The sequence below is a fragment of the Mastigoproctus giganteus genome, chromosome 4 (assembly GCF_048544385.1).
Source record: "Mastigoproctus giganteus isolate SK-2022 chromosome 4, ASM4854438v1, whole genome shotgun sequence".
NCBI classification, from domain to species: domain Eukaryota; kingdom Metazoa; phylum Arthropoda; class Arachnida; order Uropygi; family Thelyphonidae; genus Mastigoproctus; species Mastigoproctus giganteus.
The window spans coordinates 57847411-57869919 of NC_143578.1; the positions used below are offsets into that span (position 1 = coordinate 57847411).

Sequence of the window (22509 nt, forward strand, 5' to 3'; positions counted from 1 at the left end):
GCAAAGCAGATGTCCAAACTACCTCAACCTCCTATTTTCTATTTGTTCTATAAGATCTTCATCAGCATGCATACCTTCTTATATCCTCATTCGTTATCCTCTTTAGCCGAGAAACCCTAGCACCCCGACATAGATAGGCCATCTCTAGGGCCCTAAACTTCTTTTTGTCACCCTCTTTCAGTGTCCACACCTCGCAGCCATAGCCAAGTACCGATTCCACTAACGACTGTCCAATATGTTTTTTAGTTCTACGGGATATATTGTTGTCCCACCATATAGAGTTGAGGGCACTAAGAATCTTCCTACTTTGATGAATTTGTGTGTAAACTTCCTCTTTCCCCAATCTCTCCTTAGTTAATCTACATCCAGGATATTTGAAAAAGTCAACAGATTTTAGATGTATAGACTGTGTAACTTCCAATTCGTCAGGATGTTCTGCTGTATTTAGGTATTCTGTCTTTGTAAAATTGATATTGAGGCCCCATTGGTTATATGTAAGATGCAATTTTCTCAACATGTATTCTAAATCATAAGCTTCTTGCACAATGATAACCTGATCATTGGCAAAATTTAGACTTTAAAGATACCTGTTGTTAATTGGTACTCCCATTCCATAACAGCTTCTTTTCCATTCTTGAAAAGAACAATCCAAGAAAATATTAAACAATAAAGGTGATAGGCTACATCCTTGTCTCAGCTCCTTTGTTGTATAAATTGGGTTAGATAAAGTATTCCCAACTTTTTTATATATGCCACATTGTAATCATTAAATTCCCAAATCAGTTCCACAAGCTCTGGATCAACTGACATATTTTGAAGGGCTTCCCATAATTCCTTTCTTGGAACAGAGCAATAAGCCTTTTTTAAATTAGTCTTCCATATTTACAATATAGAAGACAAATTTAGATATTTACAATATAGAAGACAAATTTAGATATTTACAATATAGAAGACAAATTTAGAAAAGGCTTATTATTATTATTATTATTAGCCATATGATGCAAGGAAGCCTGAGGCTTTTGCTGCACCAGCCAAAAAAAATTTTTTTTTTTACCATGGGGAGGAGGGGGTGGAGAGAGAGAACAAGAGTCAGAAGTAGAAAGGAATCACAAAGAAAGAGAAGAATGATGAGATCCAACTCAGTACCCTGGGTGTGCCAAGCCCATACTCACCAGAAGATGTGAGCCCCTGGGGTTAATGACTCCATTCCAAGAATATATATTTACTAAATATTCTATATTTACAAAAAAAAAAAAAAAAAACACTTTAAAAGTTTATATAATGAGCAGTTTAAATAATACCAGTTGTCAGTAATTGTGATTATTATAAAACAACAAGAGACATCGTTTAGGAGTTCTGTTTATCAACAAACTGTCCAATCACATTGCCACATTATTGTAGCATGAGTTTGGCTGATGCTGGGATGGCAAGGTTTCCTGTGATCATATTATTGACATGGTTAACTGTATTGATATAAGTTTTATTAAAACAGGTTTTACTTAACACTTAGAGCTGTTGCTATTTGGTTTTTAGGAGCATAAGCAACTAAGGCCATATTGCTCCGGGGATATGTAGTGGTCATTCCCTGACATTTTCAGCATCCTCCATATTTGGTAGTCACAGGCTCGAACCCCGGTCTAATTAAGAAGCATGTGCTACACACTACTGCTCCTGCTCACCTGGCTATGGAGGCATCTCACTTAGAGCAAGGGTAATGTAGACTTCATACTTTGGGAAGGTATCAGCATAGGAAGTGGGGAAATTTAGTCTCGGAGGGAAGGATAATAGCATATGAAACTAAAAATTTTACATTATTTGTAGATAAACAATATAGAACCACAACAAGATTTGGAATTAATACTGGGGAGAGGGGGAAATTACTCTGTTTATCACCTCTTTCAATGCATTGTCCTTGAATTAATGAAAGTGATAACCAGGCAAATTTCCAAAAGCAAGAGAATTGCTACAAGTTCCACAATAGCAATTTTGTGTGAGGTTTATCTGTGCACTTTACTACCAGCTGAGCTATATAATATTAGATTTCAGAAGTCCAAAATTTTCATAAATCCTTCAAGGCTAGTCCGAATGTTGCCAGATTTATGAGATTCTACTATTTCAATAAATATTCATTTTAAAATGACTTAATATTATACACATAATTATATCAACTGAAAAATAAAACAAAATATTGTAGGACACTTACCAAGAAAAAATAACACCAATATAAGAATAAATATTGTAAAATAGATGTTTGCCCTCTGAGCTACTGTTTGGCAAATTCCAGAGTTGAAGAGCCTTTGCCATCTAGTAATATCAAATAAAATAAAAATCCAATGAAATATGTTAGGAAACCATACTGACAATTATGAAATCTTTCGAAAGTCTAAGTATATATTCCATTTGTTTTGAAGGAGGTGATTACTTAATCTAATAATTTTTTTATGAAAAGAGTTCCTCAATTACTTAATAAACAGAACATGTCAATAAAAGATACAGTTAAATAGTATTTGTGTGTGCAAACTCTCTCAACTACTATACTGCTACTTGGCATACCAACTAAAAGCAGTCTTGCAGCCCTCTAGCTGTTGTTGTTGTTGTTTTGGTTTTTAGGAGCATTAGCAACTAAGGCCATATTGCTCCAGTAATATGCGGTGGTCATTCCCTGACCTTTCCGCATCCTCCGTATTTGGTGGTGACGGGCTCGAACCCCGGTCTAATCAAGAAGCGTGTGCTACGCACTGCTGCTCCTTCCCACCTGGCTACGGAGGCGCAGCCCTCTAGCTCTGACATTCCTAAGTAGTAAGGATTGTAGGTTTATAGTTGAATGCAAGCGTTGAATAATTTGAAATTTATTTCAAAATTTAAAAATACAATAAACCCCCGCTATTCGTGGTATCTGTATTCGCGGTCACTGATTTAACATAAAATGAAACCTAAAAAAATGTGAATTTTAAAGGGCTGTGAACATTTTCCGCCATAAAAAAACATGGGCGTGGCTAAAATTATCTTTCCCGGTCAAAACAGCGCTCAGTGGGTGGGGGGAGAGGGGGTGACAAAATCGCGAGCATGGATGTTTCTCGCTAATCCTTGTTCGGTATGTGTTATGCGCTTGCCATGGAAGGTTTCGTCATTTGTTTTTAATTTATATGCTTTTAAAATTGAATAAATTTATCAATTTATAAATTGATAAATCTACCATTTTGCAGTGTAAAACAGACTTTTTCGAGCGTGCTAATGGAAGAAAGTGACTTTATTTGGACAAGTTCTTCTAACCCATACAAAAATATGGCTACAAATAACAAGGGAAATGTGAATGTGAAATTATCAAAGAAGGTGATGACATTGGCGAATAAAATTGAGTTATTACACAAAATTTCTAATGGTGAAAGTGTCTTCTCAGTGGCAAAACATTATAAAATCAATGATTCAACCGTATGATCAATCAAGAAATCGGGAAGAAAAAATCCGCCACAGTGTCCATGAAAACGCGCTAATTGCTTCAAAAATTTGCTCTGTAACTCTTGATGTTAAATTAGAAAAAAAATGGATAGAAAATCTGTGGATAGAAGACCGAACTCAAAAAATAAAATTCCATTAAGTTCACTCATTATTCGTGAAAAGGCAAAACTCCTTTATCGACACTTAAGCGAAACTGGTAATAGCACTGGCGGATAAGTTATTTTAGTTAGCAAAGGCGCTGGTTTGAAAGATTTGTTTGAAATTTCTAATAAATATTACATTTAATATTAAAGTGTTTCTTATTTTTGTTTCGATGCCACATGCTTGCATTTCACTATGTACTGTCTATGTATATAGTCATATTATGATTTTGATTTGATTTGGTAGTTGTTGGCGCATCGGCTTCTGTGGCCATATTGCACCTCCCAAGGTTTTTGCAGTACTTTGATCCAAGCCCGAGGCGGGAATCGAACCCGCGACCTTTGGGTTGCCGGGCAGGTACTTTACCCACTCGGCTAGCCCGGTCGGCATCATATTATGAAGGTACCTATAATACATACATAGACAAAATTTTAGACTAGTTTTTCTTATATATTTCATACTTTGGAACGGAACCCCTTTATTACTATGGGAGCCATAACTCAGTATTCGCGTTTTCGGTATTCGCGGCATTTCTCAGGAACGTAACCCCCCGCGAATAGCGGGGGTTTACTGTATATTTTTAAATTCAAAATAAATGTGAAAATAATCTGAATGCAAGAATGCCATTTTAAAATTATTCTAATTCTTGTGCCAAAATATAACCCAAAACTAGTATTACTTTGCTGTGTAGGGCAAAAATGGTCCAGTATTGGTTGTGGGGAGAGGAAGGTTGACATAGCCAAGTGGTCTTGAGAAAGAGTGAACCAGGGTTCAAAGCCCATGACTGCTAAATCCGATTAATGTTTGAATTGGTAATTTATTGTAAACTCCTCTGACCTGGTGGTTGCATTTTTTTTTGTTATTATTTTTTATTAATTGTACACATCTTTTTTATGTATTTAACTGGAAATTTTTCTTTCATATACCACTTGGCTACTCATTTAGCATCAATACATTACTCACAGGTGGTCTGATGAGAGAACAGCATGTGTCAAAAGAAGCATACCGGTGTACAAACACCGGTATGCTTCTACATTATAATAGCTACCACCCATTCACCTACAAAAGATCGATTATCTTTAATCAATTTCTAAATGCCTATAAATATTCAACGACGGATTCTGCTTTGGACTCAGAAATACAAATATTAACTAGCAAATTCTTAAACAGGGGTTATCCCATTAACACAATAAATCGAATTAGGGTACAAGCTAAGGATAGGATACAAAATACTACACCAATCAACAATAGTAATATCAAAAAATACTTTATTTCTGTCCCATATGTTGAACAGTGGCACAAACAGCTTAACAGATTCTTTAAAGATACCGAATTTAAAATTATAGCTAGGCCCATACGTAAGTTACACACTATACTGAACAATCGCTCGGTTCTTTCCGCGTTCGCAACACAAATTAATGATCTAGTATACAACATTTCTTGCGGTGATTGCGACTCGTCTTACCAAGGTTCGACCCGGTTTTCTCTTAATATCCGTGTAAATCAACACGAAGCCTAAGTTCGTGCTTCTCGTTCAGCAGCGTCAGAATTAGCCTTTCATGCCATTAACGAAAAACATACTTTTTTATTTAACGAGGCCAAAATACTTAACGTTCAACGTAATTATACGCGACTATTAATTGCAGAAACCGTTGAAATTAAATTACACGAGAATTCTGTTAATGTTCGGCGGCCATATTTGATCTCCGATGCGTGGACCTTTACGCGCATGCGCGAAGACATATAATCACTATTTAAGCTGCAGGTTTAACCTGATTCGGTAATTTTCATTCCTGTGATCACGACAGTCGGTCGAAAAGCATTGTCAGCTTCAGGAAGGAAAATCGTTTTGAATATTTTCGTTAGATTCTTTTAATTGCGTTAATTTGAATTTTAATTGTTTTAAATTGATTTTGAATTGTGTTAAATTGATTATTTATTTATTTATATTTTACTTTAATGTTCCGGTAAGTTGTCGATTTTTTCGTTTTTTCCGTTTTAATTTCTGGAGGGTATCATACGGAAGGGTTCCACGTACTATATTGAGGTAGACTCCTCTTATTAATTTACCAATATTGCATAATAATGTAAAATTATTATTAAGTACCTATACATAACAATGGTCTTTGAGAATGAAAAAAAAAATTAGTATGGAAAACATTTATTTAACATGATATAACTGTAAGATAGCAAACTAATTATAAGGCCTAGTAACTATGCTGACACGTGACTGATGGTGCAATACATACTGGCACATTCAGACTCCCCCATTAACATCCTGTCAGGCATACTCGCTATGTAAGTGCACGTGACCCAAACCACAACTAAATATAAATTTTGAACTGAATCGCATAAATTAATATTACACTATTTCAAAGTTTGGAAAAATATACCTACATAAATCTAAGCAGACGGCATTACAGAATTTTAGTGCAAATCCCCTGGAACACTTTCACAAACCCCTGGGGGGTTTGTGATTTGCAAACAGGTGGTTTGCAAACCCCTGGGGGGTTTGCAAACCACCTGTTGGGAACCGCTGTTCTAGCCCCCATCAGTGCATACATACATCAACACACTTTTCCCAACTGATTTCATGTTCTATCATGTAACTATTTATGACATTAAACATTTCTTCTCCAGTCGTGCAACTTTCAAGAGACTTACAGAGAAGTAAATAGTTTGATTCTGTTCTGAAACAAGTAACATACAAATATAAGTAATACTGCTAGCCTTGACATGTCTATTGATTCGACAAGTTGCAACAAAAAAGCTGGATTTAAGTCGCGACACCAATTGTTTTTCTATCTTGAATGCAACATTTAACAGTATTATTAGATAACTGAACTATTTAAAGCTTCTTTTTGACTGTTCACCAAACACAAAAGTTGCCATTTCCACCACACATGGCTTAATTAGGGTTTTTGCAATTGCATGGACTCCTGCAAATGCAATACAGTAATCACAAGCAATTAAATTGATACACCAACCGTGTTATATTAAAATAATAATTTAATACTGCAAAATAAATATATATAACATAGATATTTATTAAAACAATTAAAACTATTTACAATATAATAAAAATAAAATAAAATAAGAGCGATAAAAGTATTATAAAACGTTAAAATACTTTAAAAGACTTAAAATACCGGATTCTGAAGCTTTCAGAGGCATCCGCCTCCTTTCTCAACAGTACATTTTTAATTGTAACACATCTTTAAATAGCAGGTTCACAGCTCACATGGTTCCACTATTGTAACACAAAATTGTAACATATCCTTAAATAGCAGGTTCACGGCTCACGTGGTTCCACTATTGTAACACAAAATTGTAACATATCCTTAAATAGCAGGTTCACGGCTCACGTGGTTCCACTATTTAACAAACTATTACAATTAAAAATGTACTGTTGAGAAAGGAGACGGATGCCTCTGAAAGCTTCAGAATCCAGTATTTTAAGTCTTTTAAAGTATTTTAACATATTTTAACGTTTTATAATACTTTTATCACTCTTATTTTATTTTATTTGTATATATTGTAAATATTTTTGTTTTAATAAATATCTATGTTATATACATTTATTTTGCAGTATTAAATTATTATTTTAATACAACATGGTTGGTGTATCAATTTAATTGCTTGTGAATATGAATTCTCCCAACCTCATAGGCCTATTCGAAGAAAAGCAATACAGTAACTTATCCTGTAGGAGGCCTCAGCAGAATTTTAATTATCAATTTTTGAACTTTTCACCATAAGGCTCTAATGGTTTGTTAATGCCTCAAGCTTATGCTTGAAAAACTATATTTGTCCTTATATTCAGGGTGATTAGTATCACAATGCCTATGAAGTTTGGCATTTATCATAGAACTGTTTGAAAACACTTTGTTGCACAAGACATAGGGCATCAGGGAAAAGTTCTTCACCTGTATATGTAAACTGCAGACAAATCATTGTACTTCCGTTTTTCAATACTTTCTGCAGTTCTAAAACTGCTGCCAATACTGGATGGTGACAAAAACCACTGAAATTCATTTACAACTTGGTTACACCTGTATACTTACTGTAGTAGTAGCTGATTGTTTGCTTAGACTACCCGTTTTTAGCCACTGATCCATGATAAATAAAAAACAAATTAACGTTAATGTTTTTTTTTTACCTCACTGACACTACTGTAGCTAATAAAAATAACTACTTCACTTCCCTTGTAATTATGTTAATGCTATATTAGCATTAGTAGAGGTATACAATGCAAGAAAGCAAGCTTATGCAGCATCAGCAGAAAAAAAAAAAAAAAAAAAACCTGCCATTTCACTTCATTCATTCCAAATGCTTGTCCAGCTCAGCCTTAAATTTATTTAGGCTATCAACTTCCACAACAAAAGATGGAAGTCTGTTCCACCAATCAACCACCCGCTGGCTAAAGGCAAATTTCTACACATTTATCCTACAATTGCCTTTTCTCAATTTGAATCTATGCCCCTTCAGGTTCTTAACCTGAGCAAGAGGAAGAATCCCACCAGCATTCAGCTTGCTCAACCCATTATACACCTCAATCAGATCACCTTGGAAGTGCCTACTCTCCAGGCACTGAAATTTGCAGAACTTAAGCCTTTCTTGGTAAGAGCACTCCCTTGTTCCCCTCACCAACCTTGTTGCCCTTCTTTGTACTCGTTATAGAAAATCTACATCCTTCCTAATACCTGTAATGTACCTGTATTCAGTACACTAGGTGTGGTCTGACCACTGCCTTGTACAATGGGATAATCACTTCCTTGTCCCTGCTAGCAAAATTCCTATATATCATTGATAAGACTCCATTATCTGCCCTGGCACCCGTCTGCACTGCTCAGCAAACTTCATATTTGACTGCACAATTATCCCCAGGTCTCTTTCACTTTCCACTTCCCTGAATGTAGTACCACACAGTTGGTACGTTTCTCTTGGGTTATTGTTCCCATATGCAGTACTTGGCATTTATCAATGTTAAACTTCAATTGCCACTTCTCAGCCCATTTCCTCAACTTATTTAGATCCAGTTGGAGTAGCATACTGTCTTTACTGTTGTTAACTACCCTGCCAACCTTTCTATCATCTGCAAACTTGGATATTAATCCTGATATAAATAAATATATAAATAAATTTTCTGTTTATACTCCAGGACGACCACACAGTCAGAGGAGTTTACAAGGCAGAGAGAATACAAGAAACAAGAATGCATATACCTTCATCAATATCATTGATGAATAAACAAACCAACAGTAGACCCAGCACCGAACCCTGGGGAACTCCACTAATAATATTTGTCCACGAAGAGCAGTGTCCATTGATTACCACACTCTGTCGTCTCCCACTGAACCATCCCTTTATCCAATGTAGCAACCTCCTCCTTAATGCCATATCTCTCCAATTTGTACAGCAGTCTTCCATGTGCAACAGTATCAAAAGCTTTCCTGAAATCCAAGTATATGATATCAAACTTATTTTTGGCATTCACTCCCTTTGTGACCACATCACAGTATCCAATCAAATTGGTCAGACAACATCTCCCTTTAACAAACCCATGCTGTGTCTTAACTATTACTGCAGTTTTGTCTAGATGATCCCGCAATGCTTCTTTAAACAGTGACTATTTTTTTCCCCTGAAACAGAAGTTAAACTAACAGGTCTATAGTTACTCTGCCACCTTTTGAACCCCCTTTGTGAATTGGTGATACAATTGCACCCATGCGGACCTCCCCTGAGTCCAAGGAAGCTCTCATAATTATGGTTAAGGGTTAGCTTACATCCTTTGCTACCTACCTTAATATAACTGGATAGATCCCGTCCAGCCCAGGTGCCTTCCTTATGTTTAACATCGACAATTTCTCCTCCAATTTGCTCTCAGTTATTACAAAATCACTTAGCTCCCTGTTACAGTTTGATAAACTTCTGGCATTCCCCTCATTGAATAACTCCTCATGTGTGAATGTAGATGCAAAATACTCATTCAGTTTATCAGCTACCTGAGCATGATCATCAATAGTCAAATCATCTATGTTAAGTGATCCAATCTGATTCATCCCTTTCCTTCTGGAATTTACATAAGAACTCTTTGCTGTTTTTCTTTGCATCCTTTGCCAAAGATTTCTCGTAATCTGCCTACACCTGCCTAACCTCCCTTGTGACTTGATTACAGACAAGCTTATATCTGCCATAGACTTCTGTGTCACCTAATAATTTATATGCATCGCATATATTTTTCTTCTCTGCCACCAGCCTCATTAATTTATCTGACATCCATTTAGGCCTGAATCTTGAACAGTATTGCTTTGTTCGAATGAAAAACCTAGTAGCTCCAAGATTAAGTTCCTAGGCGCCTCCGTGGCCAGGTGGGAAGGAGCAACAGAGCGTAGCACACGCTTCTTCATTAGACCGGGGTTCGAGGCCGTCACCACCAAATACGGAGGATGCGGAAAGGTCAGGGATGACCACCGCATATCCCGGAGCAATATGGCCTTAGTTGCTAATGCTCCTAAAAAACCAAACAAACAAACGTAGAGTATTAAGTTCCTGAAGGCTTCTCATTTAGAATTCAACATTGGTAACATCATCAGTTGATCCCACTGTACAGAATTTAAAAACCATCTGAGACAGACCCCTGTAGTCACCTTTACAAAAGCAAGAGCCCTTCCCTTTAGTCTTGATGGTATTTACATCTTTAAGTAATTCCCATATCAGTATATTGCGATCACTGTCACCCGGTGATTCCTTTATCTGCAAATTCTTAATGCATGAATAATCACTACTGATAATCAGATCAAGAGTATTACTCCCTATGGTTGCCTCTCGAAAATGCTGCTGCAGAAAACAGTCATCCAATAAATCCAAAAAATCTTGCTAGTGTGTGAGTGACCACCCCACAAGTTCCAGTCAATATCTGGAAAGTTAAAATCCCCCATAAGACATTCTGATTTAATGGCGCACTATTTCTCTGCACAATTGCTCATTATACTCATCAGGCCTATAACACACACCTACTCTCATTTTCCCTTTCCAAATGTTTATGTCACACACCAAACAGACTCAACATTGCACTGTCCACCAACATCAATTAGATGCAATTCCTTAGATTTTGTGTGTTTCTTAACTAACAACATAATCCCTCCTCCCTTCCTGTCCTGTCTATCCTTTCTGTACACATTGAACTCCCAAAATTCCAATTCTGCACCACTTATATCTGTGTGACACCACGTCTCTGATATCTCAACATCTGCCTTTGATGTCTTGACTAGCACTTCAAGCTCATCAAATTTATTAACTATACTTCTAGCACTGGTGTATATGCAAGTATACATGCACCTGTTTCTACTCTTAGTTACCCTAACACAGCCCATATATTTATTTGTTCCACTATGACTCCCAACAGTCCTGGAAATCTCCATTGCCTTGCTTTCCATGCTGCTGCTTATTTCAATAGAAGCAGTGCAAGAATCCCTTTTGCCTCTGCCTCCAGCCACTATTAACCTTTTAGTCTGTGCATCCCCCCCCCACAAGCTAGCAGTTTTCCGACTCACCTAACACTGCCTTGATAGCATCAGCAAATATTCTTGCACCCTTTCTATGTAAGTGTGCCCATACCTGTAGAAGCAGTCTCTCTTGTCAACAAGTGCAGACCAGGCTGAAAAAAATTCTACCCCTTGAGCCTTGCTCAATCTCTCCAGGGCCGAATTGATCATCAAGGCTCTCATCATATACTCCCTCCTACTTGTTGAGTAAATCTGCAGATCTCTTACTCTTAATGTCATTAGTTCCAACGTGTACAACAATATCACCCTTTGTCCCTTAAAAGGTGATATCTGCTCTACAACATCATTAACTTTTGCCCCTGGCAGACATATCCTGGTCCTGTTCCACCTATCCTTCTTGCATAGTATATTCCCCGTCTCCCTGACAATAGAGTCGCCAACAATAACTAGTTCCTTTGGGACCAGCACATTCTGCCTTGGAGATTGCCTCTGTGTTGCCTGATGCACAGGAGTCAGCTGTGCCATTGATCTGGGCAACTGAGAGCTTGATGGGCCTGTCATATTAATTTCTTCAACGGAATTTACCCTACCCTACACCTCAAGCTCGCATAGACGTCCATCACAACACTGAGTTGGTGCATAATTTCTCAACACTCTAGGCATCTAGCACACACAAAGACATCCTCCTTGGCTAGATCATGTCCCATTTTAGAAATTCAGCAAATATTTCACATTTCGCACATTTTTTGAGACATGCGTTGTAGAATCGCCCCCTTCGTTTCTTCCCCAAGTCACAGCACTCTCACTAGTCTGTGATCTTTGCTTCGCAGCAGCTCTAGTCTGGGTCATGATTTCCGTTTAAATATAGTTTAATTAACAATGGAATTTAATAAGATTAATAAATATTTTTGATTAATTGATAATACTATACTAAGCTAACAGATTCCTAATACAGTGCTTCAATAACTATATGAACTGCAACTGAACTGGTGATCCTTGGTGGAAGTCACAGCTAGAGATTACTAAAATTTGTAGCAGGTGCAACAATGCAAGTGTAATTTAATACACATTTTTCTTTCTGCATCTGCAGGCAACATACTTTGTAATCAGATAGATACAAATATATATCAGTAGCATACGTAACAATGCATTGCATGATTTGACCTTAATTGTCACTCGTTTTGTGGGTACAGGAAGTTTCTTAACTAGATATTCTAACAGTCATGCAAAATAAACATATCATCAATTAAAGGAGTTTTGTGATTACTTTTAACAAAACTTTATTCCTTTAATTTAAAAAATAAGTAAAATTCAAGGTAGCCATTACAGAAATATATACAGATTCCCTGGAACTGTTTACATATCCCAAGGGATCCACAGAGCAAAGTTTGGGAACCACTGGATTAAATAATTTATTATTGAAATGATACAATTTTAAAGGACTGAACCATCTCAATGCCAAACACTTACAAATTTATGGTTAAGTTCTGGGAACTACTATTTCTCGTCTGCAGGCCTGTTAACATGATATTGGAGTGAAGTTTCCTGGTCAGGTTGGGGAGGACTGGGAGAACAGTCCTCCCCAATTTGCCTCAGAAACATAAACAGTAAGATGCCTTTCAAAGTCTTGATGATTGGTAATGCCCATGGGCATCCTCCTTTCCTTTATGATTTCCACCTTAACTACAAGATTGTTTTTCTGCTACCTAATCTGATGTTCTTCATCCAGCCACAGTGACATTTAACACTAGGCTGTTAGAAAATATAACAGGATAGTGGGATTAAAAGGTTTTGGAAAGATTACATTTTAAAAGCTGTAAAGAGTGCTGCCTAGAATGAAATTAAAGACATAAACATGAACTGGGGTATGAAATTGTACTCAGTTTCCAAATGATTTCAAGAAATTTGGGGAAAGTGTGGAGATGGTGACAAGCAGCCAGGTGGAGATTGGTGGGCAACTGAATTTGGAAATGAATAAAGCTAACATTCAGGAATTTATTGATAGCCACAGAAAGGAGCTTATGAACCAAGAATTGATAGAGCTCCTAAAAGACCAGCAAGAAGATGTTAGATGTAAGATAGGGATGAGTGAACTATCCAAAATCTTTAATTGTAAGGATATGGTGAAGGTTTTATCCTCTTAGAGAGGTCTTCGCTAAGGCTGGTTTAAGTTGCAACACAATCGAAAAGGTAACTTCACATTGAATACGTTAGAGGAGAAGCAAAAGATGACAACCATAACCTTTCTGGTTTGGTTAAATTTGATAATAGCATTAGTAGAGGCATATGATGCAAGAAAGCAAGCTTATACAGCATCAGCCAAAAAAAAAAAAAAAAAAAACGCTCCCATTTCACACCTCCGTTTGTTCGAAATACCTGTCCCGCTCAGCCTTAAATTTATTTAGGCTATCAACTTCCACAACAAAAGATGGAAGTCTGCTCCACCAACCAACTACCTGTGACTAAATGCAAACTTCCGCACATCTATCCTACAACTGTCTTTCCTCAATTTAAATTTATGCCCTATCAGGTGATTAATCTGAGCAAGAGGAAAAATCCCATCAGCATTGAGCATGCTCAAACCATTCAAGGCTTTATATACCTCAATCAAATCACCCCGCAGGTGCCTAGTCTCCAGACACTGTAATCTGCAAACTTAAGCCTTTCTTCTGTAAGAGCAACCACTCATTCCATTCACTAATCTTGTTGCCCTTCTCTGTACTCTTTCCAACAGCTCTACATCCTTCTTAAAATGAGGCCTCCAGACCTGTATACAGTACTCAAGGTGTGGCCTGACCATTGCTCTATACAAGGGGATGATCACCTCCTAATCCTTGCTAGAAAAATTCCTGTATATCACTGACAAGACACAATGAGCTACTCTTGCAGACCGTCTGCACTGCTCAGAAAACTTCATACCTGCCTGCACAATTACCCTCAGATCCTTTTTATTCTCTACCACTTTCAGCATAGTACCACACAATTGATACATTACTCTGGGATTACTGCTTCCCATATGTAGTACTTTACATTTGTCAATGTTAAACTTCATTTGGCACCTCTCAGCCCATCTGCTCAACTTTTCTAGATCCTGTTGCAGCAGCGTACTGTCATTAGTGTCCTTAACAGCCCTGCCAACATTTGTATCATCTGCAAACTTGGATATTAAGCTTGATATACCATCATCAATATCATTTATAAATACAGAAAACAACAATGGACCTAACACTGAACCCTGAGGGACTCCACTAATAACATCAGTCCACGATGAGCAGTGTCCATTGATTACCACTCTCTGTCTTCTCCCGCTCAACCATCCCTTTATCCATAGCAGCAATTTGCCTCCAATTCCACACTGCTCCAATTTGTGCAGCAGTCTTCCATGTACAACAGTACCAAAAGCCTTTCTAAGATCCAAATATATGATATCAAAGTTATTCCCTGTATCCAGTTCCTTTGTGACCACATCATAGTATCCAATCAAATTGGTCAGGCAAGACTTTCCCTTAACAAAACCATGCTGTGTCCGAGCTATAACTGAAGTCTTGTCTAGATGATCCTTCAGTGCTTCTTTAACCAGTGCCTCATTAATTTTCCTGGAACAGAAGTTAAACTAACAGGTCGATAATTACTTGTGTTGCCCTTTGATCCTCCTCTGTGAATTGGGGTCACATTTGCACATCTCCAGTCTATGGGTAACTCCCCTGAGTTCAAGGAAGCTCTCATAATTATGGCTAAGGGTTTGCTTACTTCCTGTGCTGCCTCCTTTAATATAACTGGATAGATCCCATCCACCTTGGATACCTTTTTCATGTTTATCTTCAACAATTTCTCCTCCACTTTCCTCGCAGTTATTATAAAATCATCTAGCTCACTGTCAGAGTTTAATTCACTTCTGATATTCTCCTCCCTGAATAACTCCTCTTGTGTGAATGTTGATGCAAAATACTGATTTAGTTTGTTAGCCACCTGAGCAGGATCATCAACAGTTGAAACATCAATATCCAGTGGACCAATCTGATTCATCCCTTTCCTTCTAGAGTTTACATAGGTAAAGAACTCTTTGCTGTTTTTCTTTGCATCCTTTGCCAAATATTTCTCATAATCTGCCTTTGCCTGCCTAATCTCCTTTGTGACTTGGTTACAGACCAGCTTATATCTATCATAGGCTTCCATGTCACCCATTAATTTATATGTATCCCATGCATTTTTCTTCTCTGTCACATGTCGAGTTAGTTCATCTGACATCCATTTAGGCCTAAACCTTGAACAATATTTCTTAGTTGGTATGTAAAGCCTAGTAGCTTCCAAGATAAATTCTTTGAATGCCTCCCATTTTGAATTTGCTGTTGGTAACATCATCAGTTGGTCTCACCATATAGAATTTAATACTGTCTCAGACCATCATAGTTGCCTTTACAAAAGTAAAAACCCTTCCCTTTACCCCTGATGATAGTGACCTCTTTGAGTAAATCCCACTTCAGCACACTGTGATCACTGCCACCTAGTGGTTCCTTTATCTGCAGATTCTTAATGCACGAAGAATCACTACTGATAATCAAATCAAGAGTATTACTCCTTCTAGTTGCCTCCCGAACATGCTGATGTAGAAAACAATCATCCAATAAATCCACAAAAGCCTTGCTAGTGTGTGAGTGACCAATCCACAAATTTCAGTCAATATCCGGGAAATTAAAATCTCCCATTATAATACTCTCTGACTTACTGGCTCACTCTATTTCCTTGTACAGTTTCTTATTATACTCATCAGAGTCATTAGGCCTATATCACACTCCTACTCTCAATTTTGATCTCCTAATGCTTATGTCACACCAAACTGACTTGACACTGCACTGTCCAGTGATGTCGACTGACTGGACTTCCTTGGATTTTATGTGTTTCTTAACTAATAGTATAACCCCTCTCCTCCCTTCCCATCCTGTCTATCCTTCCTGTACACATTGTACTCCCCAAATTTCAGTTCTGCATTCCTTATAACTGTGTGACACCACGTCTCTGATATCCCAACAATATCTGCCTTTGATGTTTTGACCAACACCTCAAATTCATCACATTTATTTACCAATCAAATTTATATGATCCAAAGCAAGTGAATAATATGTGGACAAAGATATTTTTAATGTAGATTAGACAGGACGTTTTTTAAATGAAATAAATTTTTTCAATATAATTTTAAATTAACTTTACAGAATGTTAAAATTTAAGAATGAAAAGTGCATAGGCAGTAAACTATCAATGGATTGCAACACAGTCCTTGTTCACAATAACTGGAATGACACAAAAAAGAGAAATGTTTGTCATAGGAAAATTGAAAAATCTATGATGTTTCAAAAATTTTTAAAATATTACCTGTTTGATACAGTATAAATAAAAAGGCTTGGATTACATAGCCTTTTTTGAACCAAAGCTGCTTTGATAGGATCACAAGTTACAGAGATGTGATCAAAAAATTCCCCTCCTTAAACAGAACATTTTGGGTAAATGTGCGGAATAAAAATGGATAAAAACAAGAAAAGTACATTTCTTCCAGCAAACAACAAGCATTTTGCAACCCATGGAGCAAAGGTTTATACAAAGTGTCAAATCTCATATTCAAAATTTGAATTTGCTTAAAATGACTGCCTTGAAAGAGAGAGAGAAGAACAGCACAATAAATTACTGATGCAGTAGATAATGTAGAAAGGCATAGAAAATATCTGAGAAGGCCATCCACAATGTTTTTCATCATTTAAGGATTTACTACAGAAACTCATAGCACTGATACTAATGAGGAAGACTTGCCTTTATCAGAATGGATTTGTAAAACAAATCACACAGATTTGAAACTGTATGATTTACACTCTTATACTATGGTTGATGCCAACAATCATATCACAGATTTTAACAGTTTGAATTTTCAGTTCACAGCTGATGAACTGAAGAATCAAAGCAAGTGAGTGAGCAAGATGAAGAAGCCGAAGAGGATGTAGAACTGAAAGTTCTAACTGTTACTGACGCACTTCAATTCACTAAGCTTTTCAAATTATTTTATATCAAAACACAGAGGCCAATCATAATACAATTTTATAAGCCGCAAAAATCGAATATCTGAAAAAGTGCATCTGGCTGGGAAACAAAAGTAAAAAAAAATTCAGATTATACCTGTTAGATAATACAGTATTTAAAATATTATTACAGGTGAAATATACAGTACAAATAATACTGTACATATATAACTTTGTTTTAATGTATGTATTTATGTAAATAGTGTGTGGAATACCCAGGAAAGTGAAACAGTATTTAGTGTAATTGGAATCATAATTGTGTGATATATATGCATTTTATATCTATTAATTAAATTTCTACTAATTTAAAAACTATTTAATAGAATATCAACCTCTGTTTGTTTGTTTGTTATTTGGTTTTTAGGAGCATTAGCAACTAAGGCCATATTGCTCCGGGAATATGCGGTGGTCATCCCACTGACCTTTCCGCATCCTCCTTATTTGGTGGTGACGGGCTCGAACCCCGGTCTAATCAAGAAGCGTGTGCTACGCACTGCTGCTCCTTCCCACCTGGCTACGGAGGCGCCATCAACCTCTGTTATAATGTCACTGTCACAACATCAGGAATACTGAGGTCCCTTCAAGCCAATATAATGAAGTTTGACTGTGATAATAATTAATGATTTATATATTTAACAAACTGATAACAAAAAAGCTCTTTCACACAGACATTCTCTTAAACCAAGAACATTTCTTTTTTGCACATCTACCATATGCCCATTTCCTCCTGTTAGCACACAGCAACAGACACATCTAGCGCTTCAGCTGCAATATACAGTGTATGGATAACCTATGCAATATGTACAAAAAAAAAAAAAAAAACAACTATCATATTAGGGCCAGCGAGAATTACCTAATCTATCCATCTCTATACTCACTTGAGACTGACAAACTCAACAACACAGTGAAAAAAAAGCACAAAGTTTCTTGCATCCGTGAAAGGTTTCACACCTGGATCTTTTCCACCCAGTTTGGGGGGGGATGATTATAACCACTGTGCTACCTCCAAAGACATGTAATATGTATCAAAGGGGAGGGAGAATAATTACAAGATTTATATTTGTCTGATTTTAATGAAAGTTGGGATGGCTGGACAAATTTTTGTAAAAGAGCCAAATATAAAATTTCATGAAAACCTGTCCACTGGAAGTAGACAGGTTTTCATGAAACACAGTGCCTCATTCTGATATACTAGATGCAGAACTTGAATAAGCAAACATCATATGTACAGGAGAGGGGGGAGGGCAGAGGAGGTGGAATGCTTTAACTATCAAGCACATAAATTCAAGATGAGCATATCCAGTAGATAATTATATTGAATCAGTACAGTGTGACATAAGCAAGGGGAAAACAAAGATGAGAGTAGGAAATGTTAGAGACCACATGACTGCGATGAGTTTACAGACAAGCAGAATGGGCAGCCATTTCAGAATGTCTTATTACAAAAGACTTTAATTTTCCAGAGATTGATTGGAACTTGTGAAAAGGTCACTCACCTAGTAGTTGGGCATTTCTGAATTTACTGGATGACTGCTTCTTACATCAGCATGTTAGAGATGCCGCAAGGGAGGACTCATTCTCAACCTGGTTATCAGTAAGGACAGGGGCGGACTAGCAATAAGACTTACCGGGGAAACCCTGGTGGGCCAGAGGCTGAAGACCAATGGATGCTGGTGTGATTTTCAATATTACACTCTGACCTCCGATACATTCTATTTGTTTTCCCCGGTAAGAATTTTTGACCCAGCCCGCCACTGAGTAAGGATCCATCATATATTAAAAATCTTCAAATAAAGTAATCACTGGTGGGTAGTGATCACAGTGTATTTAACTGGAGTCTATTTAAAGAATAACTACTATCAAGAGAAAGGGTTTTTGCTTTCATAAGGGTGATTACAATGATTTTAGATATCATAAGATTGTTTCAGGGACCAAATGGAAACTTTAACAAATACTAAATATTTAATAAAGTTATTCTGATAGCTATTAAACTTTATATACCAACAAAAAGGTATTATCCAGGATATAAACTAAAATGGATGACAAAAGAACTGCTGTCCTTAGTGGCAGAGACGGAAGATACATAGATGATTATAAATCATCAGCAGACTCCAAATCCTACAATAAATATAAATTACTCTGTAATAAAGTTATTCAACTGTTTTGGCATGATAGGGTCAATTATGAAAAATCCTTAACTAAGTGAGCAACAAAGAACAGTAACAAGGATTTCTTCACTTATATCAGCAGTAAAAAGGAAAGAAATCAACCATATTGGTCCATTTGATGATATCTGTGGTAACAGTGATCCTGAACTGGTTGCTGATAAGCTGAAAAGTATTTTGCATCCACATTCACGTGTGAAGAAGTTTTTAAAGTCCAGGATACTGCTGGTCTGGCTAATACTAAATGGAAATTGAATGATTTCATAATAAATAAGAAGTGATTATATGAAGTAAATACAATTAAAAGTAAAAAAAAAAAAAAAGACACCAGAAGCTGATGGAATCAGTATCTAATTATACTGATGGAAGCAGAAAATGATAGAAGCAAACCATTAACTATTATGAGAGCATCCTTTGACTCAGACAATGTCCACGTAGATTGAAATTGTGCAAATATCTCTCTGATTCACAAAGTTGCCTCAAAGGGTAAAATAAGCAATTATCAGTTTGACTTCTGTGCCAGGGAAGATAATGACGTCCTTAGTTAAGGATGTAGTACACGATCATCTGAATGGGTATGGAATTAGATGTGTGCTTTATTAAAGAAAGATCACACAATTGATTACTATAAGGTTGTCAGTCAAGAACTCGATAAAAGGAATAACTTTGGTATCATTTATTAGATTTGGTCCTTGAGGTTGTCACAGACACTCTCTCAGGTTTATCAAGCTGGGCTTTCTACCTGGGAGTCTAAATGCTAATGGAACTGACATTCGGGTGACACACAAGCAAGCGGACCTAATTTCAGCAAAGTCCAGTTGGTTTGTGACAGGCAAATTGCTTGAACCATCACGATGGTGGAACTGTTATAATCCCCATGTGCAAGTTCTGAAATATGCCACCTAGTATGCCGGAGGTGACTACTCAGGCGTGAACCAACAAAAGCAGGGGTCAAGATGTGGGGCCCACACCACATGGAGAAATGTTGCCTCTCTGTATTACTAGGCAATACTAGGTGGTAGACGACTCTCATCAACCAGTGCAGTACAACCACTGGAGGCCTGAAGTGGTGGAACCCATGTTTAGTCTGCAGAGCAAAGCTCTGGTTAACCTCTCCCACACTATTCCATCATGCAATATGATTGATGTCTTTTGAGGTTACGATGGACATCCTGGAAAGATCCAATCTTTCTTACATTGAGCGTACAGCTCTAAAACAGTGTCCGCAAGCTGGCTGCTAGATAGTCCACTGGCCTGAACCTATTGGTAACTCTCTACGGATCAGCTAGTTTATAATCTCGCTACCTCTATTCTGCTAGATAGCGACTGGATGTTGTTGTTTGGTTTTTAGGAGCATTAGCAACTAAGGCCATATTGCTCCGGGATATGCGGTGGTCATTCCCTGACCTTTCTGCATCCTCCGTATTTGGTGGTGACAGGCTCGAACCCGGTCTAAATAGTGACTGGAGGGACTCCAAGTAGTGTCTGTGTGGGGGGACATTATCGAGGCCACATTATGTCAAGGAGTTGGGGACATTCTTGCCATGCATATGCCATATCCAAAAATTTCATTACTTCATACAGCATGCTCCCCCATCCCCACACCTTTTCTTATGAATCTCCAGCAAGATTGAGTCCCAGTGCTTCCAGATTTGCAGTTCTACAGTATTAGAAACATGCAGTAGAAATTCCCTTTAGAGATCATATCATTTTGTTATCTTATAACTTACTACAGTCAACAGATAGAATTTTAATAAGGCATATCAAGGAATATCCCAATGATGCACACAGATGTGTCCTCATAGTATTAGTAAAAAAAAAAAAAACATAAATATTAAAATTTATAAAATTATACTTACGTCTTAGGTGAAATAAAAGGAAGAACAAGTAGAATAATAAAAATAATCTCAGCATACAGGAATCCAGCCACTAAAGTCCATTGAATTGTCATTTTTGAGTGATATGAAGCCACTACATCAGGTTATTCTGTAATATTAAAATAGATATAAAAAAAAAGACCAATCTACTGGAAGTCACACAAAATAAACATAACCTTGGACTCCACAAATAACACTGATCTGCTAATTAAAGTTTGCAGAATGGGGTTTCAATTCTAACTTATTACCTTCCCTAAGTTTGTTATGTTGATTTTAAAATGACATCTATTCTTTTTATATCACATAAAAACTATAAACTGGGGAAATAAAAACACATTTTTCCTTATTTTGTCAATTTTATTTAATTTGTCCACAAAACAATTTCTATACTTTTTTATAATAAAATGGACAAAGCTATCATTAAGTGAAGAAAATAAAAGAATATTAATATAAATAAAGTTTTATGCAGATTCGCCAGACTTTCTGGAATACATTCTAGGTCTCTTGGTTTCAAATAACATTTGTTTCTCCTTTTAAAAGACCAGTTTTTTGACACAACTTCTCCTTTATACTTGGTTGGAATTGCTTATCCTGTTCCTCTTTCTGTTGGAATCAAGATTTTCCAAAAAAAATATAAGTATGCAAGAAATTAACCATCAAGTTCATCTTACATCCTAATTTTTGAAATTTATTGAACACATTTTCAATAATACTTTCATAACTGACACATTTCATTTTTAAAACCAATTCATGCCAATTATACTCGTGTTTCTTTTTCAACTATGGTTATCATTCTTTCAATTAATTATTTGTCTCAAGTTAACTTTCAAAATTAAGATCCAATAAAATACTTTCATTTAATTCCATATCAGAAAAGCATGGATATTGATTGCAAAGATACTTAAAGCAATTACCATCCTTCTCTAAATCCTTTGCAAGTTATTTCACTAATCCTAATCTGATATTATGTGGAGATAATATAACCATTGGCCCATCAGACTTTTGAATTCAATACTCAGTTGAATAACATACGCAGAACCTTCATCTCCAAAAAGTAACCAATTACGTCCGTCATGTTAACAATTATTAAAAAGCTTGAGGTTTTCATGTCTCCTTTAACTGAAGTGAATGTGCAACTGGAGCAGAAGCAAAAATGTTCAACTTATCTAGAATGCTGCAAAAGACAAGTGAATCATACTGAGAAAAGTATGGAATGTGCTCCTAATAGTGTCTGTATCAAGAAAATTATGATCCTGAAAAAGAGTAGGTATTCGTTAAAGTGTGATCAAGATTC

General features: G+C 36.6%; 1 protein-coding gene across 1 annotated transcript in view; it reads right to left on the reverse strand.

Annotated features, from left to right (window-relative positions):
- Nucleotides 1-22509, reverse strand: part of LOC150086752 (B-cell receptor-associated protein 31-like) — a 112697-nt gene that overhangs the window by 76706 nt on the left and 13482 nt on the right. Inside the window, exons 2-3 of the mRNA XM_090371561.1 lie at nt 21198-21324; nt 2204-2304 (exon numbers count right to left, since the gene is read on the reverse strand). Coding sequence (XP_090227687.1) covers nt 2204-2304; nt 21198-21289 — 193 coding nt within the window. The 5' untranslated portion in view covers nt 21290-21324. The remainder of the gene's footprint in view (nt 1-2203; nt 2305-21197; nt 21325-22509) is intronic.